This window comes from Poecilia latipinna, unplaced genomic scaffold (genome assembly GCF_001443285.1).
Source record: "Poecilia latipinna isolate Pla-1442-1.1 unplaced genomic scaffold, P_latipinna-1.0 Scaffold1514, whole genome shotgun sequence".
Taxonomy (NCBI): Eukaryota; Metazoa; Chordata; class Actinopteri; order Cyprinodontiformes; family Poeciliidae; genus Poecilia; species Poecilia latipinna.
Window position 1 is genome coordinate 8,449 of NW_015114130.1, and position 6,691 is coordinate 15,139.

A 6,691-nucleotide genomic window follows, 5' to 3' on the forward strand; every position below is an offset into this window, starting at 1 on the left:
TCACTCAGAGCGTTATAGTTCCACACGACATCGCTTAGGATTTGTTGCTGCGCGTTTGCGCAGTGTGAAGGAAAGGAGACCAGTTGCACAGACAGGCTGCGAAATAAGATGCGGGTGATCGGTTTGTGTGATCGGCAACAAGAGACCGTGATCGGCGAACACCGATCATACACTTTTTCACGGAAATCGGCCGATTATGATCCTAAGGAGTTTACAAAAAGTTCTCATTCCCCATGTGTGTGAAGCTGATGGAGACAAAAAACTTCCAGCTGTCACTGCAGTAAAAGCTGCTTCTATAAAGTGTTGACCCGGGACAGCATTTTTATCTGCAGAAAATGTTGAAGTCCCTTATGTATTTCATGCCTTGCATTTCAGCTGTTCCCACAGAAGAATGAAGCAACAGTATAACTGTTCTGTAAACCAATCAGCTGACATCTTATCATCTTGTGCTGCAGTTTTTATTTTTGAATTTTCAGCTTTGATTTAGAAAATTCCTGATGGTGCATCAAACTTCTAAAAGATTTAGAAGATTTTTTTAAAGATTTTTTAACTTTCTTTGCATTTTTTTAAATCTAAATTTCTGATTTGATAGTTTTTTTTCCCCTCTGCTTTCAAAATCCTGCTTCAGTTAGTTTTTTTAATCTTTATTCTGTATCTGTGTATATTTTGTTTAAAAAAAAAAGCTACAGATATTGACAGTTCCCCCCACTCTTCGACATATTTTGACATTTAAGTGCACAGAAATTGTTTAATATCAGCATATAAGTTTGTTTTGCTCATATTTCTAATCCTTGTCATAGGAAACAAGATCAAATATAACCATGATTCTTTTTTATAAAAAAAAAAAAAAAAAGCTTCTCTCCAGTAGAGTAATAATTATTTTTGCAATGTTAAATGCTGGTGTGTTTCTCCTTGGAGAAAGCTTGGATGTGATTTTATGAAAAGTTTAAAAAGAGTTTTGGAATGAGTCGTCAATCAATCAAAGTTCTGAACTGTCAGCAGAAATGTTGCTTCACCATTCAGCAGTTTGTGTTTTCCTCCAGGTCAGGTCAGAGGTCACCATGCGGATTCTGAGCGGTCATTTTTTCTCTGCTGTCTCCCCACAGACGAGCCGTCGCAGCGGCAGACTGTCAAGGTTCTCAGCTACCCACAGTACTGCCGCTTCCGCTCCCTGCAGAGACGCATCCAGGACGGAGCCAGGGGGCCCGCCCTGCAGGACACGTACCTGTTGGCCCTCGGGGCCATCAAGGTTCTGCCTAACGTCAGGGTGATGTACTGCAGGGACACCTTCAACCACCCGACACTGGAGAGCAGCGCCTGCTTCTCCTGGCAGTTCAGTGAGTGAAACTGGAAATCTTCAGAGGCGCCACAGCTTGAAGAAACATAAGCAGTTTTTTTTCTACTGCTTATGCAGTAGTAAAATAGTTGTTTTTAATTCATTCTGTTTGTATAGCGGCAATTAGCAACAACAACTCATTTCAATTCAAAAACACATTCATTCCAGTTGATCCTAGTTATCAAACAGTACATTAATCTCAATTTATTGTTCAAATTAGTTTAAGAAGTTTCTATCTAAAGAAATCCAGCGGATTACATTGAGTTACTGACTTGCAGCATTCATATGTCAGCCAGTGCCCTCATCCAGGAAGGTAGCGCAGTTAAAACAGAACACCAGACCAGATGTAGCTTCTATGGAGAGCAAATAACAAAGAAAACATCAAGTTCACAGTTAAAATAACAGAATAATGCAGGTTGGAGAGTCGCAGAAGAAAGTACCAGAGTGAGGAAAAGTGGCCTATATTCTGTGTTAAATATACCATTATTGTTCTTATGTAATATCCTGAGAAACATTTTCAATAAAATTTGCATGAATAAATGTTTGAAAATTACCTTTTCAACAATATTTAACAATAGGGCTGCAATTAACAACTATTTTCGTAATTGTTTATTCTGGCAATTAATCAGATTTTTAAAAATTGCCATATTTTACACATTTTTCATTTGACCTCTAATTCCTTTTTTATACAATATTAGAAATGCAATAAAGGATGCTAAGAAACAGTTTTATTCATTTTTAAAATAAGAAAATAAACATTTTATTGCCTAAAGTGGAATAATATAGGATTCTGTTAGTAAATATGAACCGGGTGAAGTTGTAACTATGCCATTTGTGGAATTTGGGGTAAAATATATTCACATGCAAATAAGTTTTTATCTTAAATTCAAAATGTATTATTTTGTATAGTTTTGCTTAACTACTTCTCTGTGTATGTTTTTTTTCAACAAATGGCTTTTTTTAGTCTATTTTATCATCTATTACTAAATTAGTTGACAATTATTTCAACAGTCAATTAATTGGATTAATAATTTCAGCCCTGTTTAACCAGCTTAACCTCACCACCATGTTAATGATTAAAAGATTCAAAAAGTCACTTCCTTCCTTACAGCCTGTCTGTGAAACGCTGCCCCCTGCTGGACGTCTTAATTAAATGTTTTCTTTTAGATTCTGCAGTACATTGTTATTGTTTTTAAAAGTTTGTCGTCATCGTGTCCCTCTCCTGCAGGGTGTCCATCTCTGAGTCTCCGAGGACGACCTCGTAAGAGGAAAGGTCGCGACAGCAAAGACTCTCCGACCTCGGGCCAACCAGAGTCCTGGATCGAGAAGATGAAGGTCAGTGTGTTTTTGTTCTAGAACCTTTCTCCGCTATCTGAACCTGAAGCCTTCATTGAGTCCAACTCTGTTAGAATCTAACATCTTCTGCTAATTTTTCCCTTCCAAAACCTGATAAAGGGACAGGAGTTCAGGGAGAAGTTAGACCAAGAATTAGTTTCAGAAGTCAAAGCAGATCAACTCCACTGATCCTTACTGTTGTTGTTGATCACAAAATATTAACAGAAAAGATCTGAAGATGTGGGTGAAGCTGATCCTCACAGTGTTTGATACTGAACCCACTCCATCCTCACTGTGTTTCTCTGAAAATATGGAAGTTTATTCAGGAAAGTTTAACAAAGTGGGACTTCAACAGAAAACTGTATAAATATGGACTGACTCAAGCCGTCCTCCTTTTCCTTCTCTTCCTCCTGCAGGAGAATGTGATGGGCAGCGTGGAGGTTGGCTGTGAGGGCAGCTGGCTCCCCCATCCAGAGGAGCAGCTGTTCCTGGATCAGCTCTTCGTTTTCATGGAGCGCCACGGATCGCCCATCCACAAAGTTCCCAACCTAGGTTTCAAGAAGAGTGAGTCCTCTGTTTTCCCTCCACTCTCTGCTTTGTTGTTCAGTTTTCTTTCACTCATTCAATAAAAATAATCTTCTATTGTTACTCTGGAATAGTTTATTTAATCCTTTTTTGTGTTGTCAATATTTTTTAAGTTCTTTTATATTAATTTTTTTGTGAAGCTGTCCATTTGATTTGTCTTTTTCTTTTACAAGTTTCTTATCTTTTACTTTTCAGCTTTTCTCTCCTAGTTTTATAATTAAAACATTTTTTTCTCTATGTCTGGTCATTTCGTCCCATCACCATTTTGCAGTCTGTATTGTTTTTAATTAACTTTTTGGTAACACTTTATTTGACAGGGTGTGGATAAGACTGACATAGCACGATCATAAACATGACTTAATAGTTGTCGTGAACATGAAGGAGTCTTTATGAATGTCTATGACTTTTGTCATAGACATTCAGTCATAGACATTCAAATTTCATGAAGTGTCATCCGTTAAATAATGACGCTTTAAATGCAGAGTTGCATTAAGACTTGTATTAAAAGTCCAATAAAAAGATCAGCTTTGCATTAAAAGTATCATTATTTACCAAATGACACTTCATGACAGCACTGGCAAACATTCATGAAGACTCCTTCATCTTCATCTTAAGTCATGTTTATGACAGTGTTATGTGAGGCTTATCCGCACCCTGTCAAATAAAGTGTTACCAACTTTTTTTTTCCTGTACAAAAGTCTTCACACAATAATGTGCAAATGAATTAGCAAAGTTTTGAGTTCTTAGTGTTTTTAAAAAAAAAAAAATTCATAAAGTACTCATCTACCAAACAAAATAAACTAAGAATTGTTAGCTTTGTTTTTATTTTCTTTCCATGCATTATTTGTTTTCGTTAATTTTATTTTCTTTTTTTTCTTTCAAATTTCACTTTTTTTCCTAAGTGTTGTCTTTTTATTGATATAATAGAACATTTTCTTTTGACTTCAGTTTCCTTTTTCACCTCTTTATTTCTCTCCATTATTTAATTGCTGGTGTCGTCTATCTAAAAACATTAAAGATGCACTGGAGTCTCCGCCTGTGAATATGAACTTTCCATTTAGTATTAGAGGTTAAACCAGCAGAATTTTGATTTGGAAACATTTTTATTGATCATAGAGCTTAAAAATAAGTGTTATTGATGTGGATTCAGTAATTTTACAGTTTTACTACAACAGAAAAATTACAGATTTACTGAGCTGAACCTGGTTTGCATTTTTGACCTGTTTCTGCAGTCGACCTGTTCCTCATGTATTCGGTGGTCAAACGGCTTGGTGGCTACAAGAAGGTGAGCTTGATTTACCTTTGTTGACATTTTGTTGAAAAAGCTGAAAAGATTCAACAGTGAACCTCTGATAGACTTTCAAAACATCTGAACAACTTCAAAATAAAAACTTCACAAATCTTTAGAATCCAACATGTTGCAGCAACATTTGAGTCAACAAAAACCAAAGTCAAAGATGATCAGATCCCTGGAGGATCTCTGGTTATTGTTGTGTGTATGTTTGTATGTCAGGTAACTTCAGACCGCCTGTGGAAGGTGGTGTACAACGAGCTGGGCGGGTGTCCAGGCAGCACCAGCGCAGCTACCTGCACCAGGAGACACTATGAAAGGTCGGACAAACAAACCCCCCCTTTGTCCTGACAGCCTTCCTCAGGATCCAAAACCAGGAACGCGTCCACTAAAACCTCTAAATGTCGTGCGTGTTTTCAGACTGATGCTTCCATACGAGGAGCACCTGAGAGCTGGAGGAGGAGCAGAGTTTAAGATCCCCGATGTGCCGCTGCCTTCCAAACCCAGAGGAATACGAGGACGCAAACCTCTGCCCAGAGGCAGGAAGCCTGGACCCAAACCCAAGAGGAGGACGGGGACGTTGTCGCATGCAGCTCCGCCTTCTACTGTGAGTCACACACTGAAGGGTCAATTCACCCAGTCTCAGGTTCTGCTGTTATTTTTATCCTATTTCTGTTCTTTTCAAAAGCTAAAAGCACAGCTGATCAAATCAAAACTTGATTTGATTCTTATTAATTATAACAATCGTTATTAATTAGTAAATACAGCAAGGTGTTGCTGCGTTTCCAATACAAAGCTTTTTCAATTTTCTGCTGATATTGGAAAAAAACATTGCTGTTTCCCTTAGCAATGGTGTTGTTTCCATTATATAAGAAACAATTAATATCAAAAGTGTTGATGGAAGCAGCATATAGCTTCATTTGAATACGTTTTATTGATTACAAGACATTTTTAAGTTGCTACATTAAAAATCTATACAGTGTCATCAAGTTTTTCTGTAGGAAAATAGATAAGTGTGTTTGTTTCTTGTTAAAAGTAGAGTGACTCAAACTGACAAAGTTTTTCTCTCATCAAAGGTATTTGGTTTAATAGCTACTTCAGACAAACATGGCAGATCATTTTGAATAACTCTTCTCAATATACAACATGCTTTTTTCTTAGATTGTAATCATTTTAGCACTCCTATTTGCTGACATCATTTTTTGAACCCACCAGAGAACCAACATTTTCCTTTTCTCCTTTTGTCCTTGAACAGATTCTGAGTCCAAACGGTGCCATGGTGGTGAAACGAGGCAGAGGCAGACCGCCAGGAACTCGTAACAAATCCACGCTAATTGCTCAGGCCAAATTGCTGGCTCAGCAGCAAGCAGCAACCAAACCAGCAGCAGTAGTGGAGCTAAAGCAACACAGTCTTCTGGTGCCCCCTGCAGGCAGAGGAGGACCGACACCCAGCAGCACACACCGGGTAAAAGTCCTGATGCTGCTCTCATTTCTGTTTCCCTTAGCAAAGCCAGACTTTTTGAACCTTTAGGTGTTTTAAAGGTTTGGAAAGTGTTTAATATTCAAACTGCACCATTTTATAATAAAGTTGCAATCTAACATTTGATTAAAAGCCTAAATTTGGAGAGTGTTGAAACCAAATACTTAAAGATAATAAAACACACATTTTTTCCCACCGTCTGAAGTGAAATCAGATCAAAATTCTCTTGTTTCAAGTCAGTTAAAGTACCAAAATTATTTCTTTTTGCTAAATGCCAGAAAACATAGAACTTTTTTTGTAACTTTCTTAGGTACATGTGGTGTGTGTGACATTTTGAAACATAAAAGTTTGTTAGATTTTAGTTTACCTTGTTCCTGCGGTAGAATGTAGAATATTATCACAAGACAGTAATAATAATGATCTCATAATAGTGAATAATGAAAAACTAGGGCTGCAACTAACAATCATTTAGTAATCTATTAATCTGTCAACTACCGTATGTTCCGCACTATAAGGAGCACCTAAAAATCTTCAATTTCCTCAAAAGTCAACAGTGCTCCTTATAATCCGGTGCGCCTTACGTATGGACAAATATTGAGCCACAACAGGTCTAGCAACCAGGTCTAGTGGGTGGGGAGAGAGAGAGAAGAGAGAGACAGAGACT

The 6,691-nt window shown here is 37.5% G+C and overlaps 1 protein-coding gene across 2 annotated transcripts in view; it reads left to right on the forward strand.

Annotated features, from left to right (window-relative positions):
• LOC106963257 (AT-rich interactive domain-containing protein 5B) overlaps positions 1–6,691 on the forward strand; it is a 22,619-nt gene that overhangs the window by 6,533 nt on the left and 9,395 nt on the right. For both annotated transcript variants that reach the window (XM_015058072.1, XM_015058073.1), the window contains exons 2-8: positions 1,107–1,337; positions 2,565–2,671; positions 3,088–3,235; positions 4,489–4,541; positions 4,770–4,867; positions 4,968–5,154; positions 5,803–6,012. In XM_015058072.1, the coding sequence (XP_014913558.1) occupies positions 1,107–1,337; positions 2,565–2,671; positions 3,088–3,235; positions 4,489–4,541; positions 4,770–4,867; positions 4,968–5,154; positions 5,803–6,012 (1,034 nt within the window). The remainder of the gene's footprint in view (positions 1–1,106; positions 1,338–2,564; positions 2,672–3,087; positions 3,236–4,488; positions 4,542–4,769; positions 4,868–4,967; positions 5,155–5,802; positions 6,013–6,691) is intronic.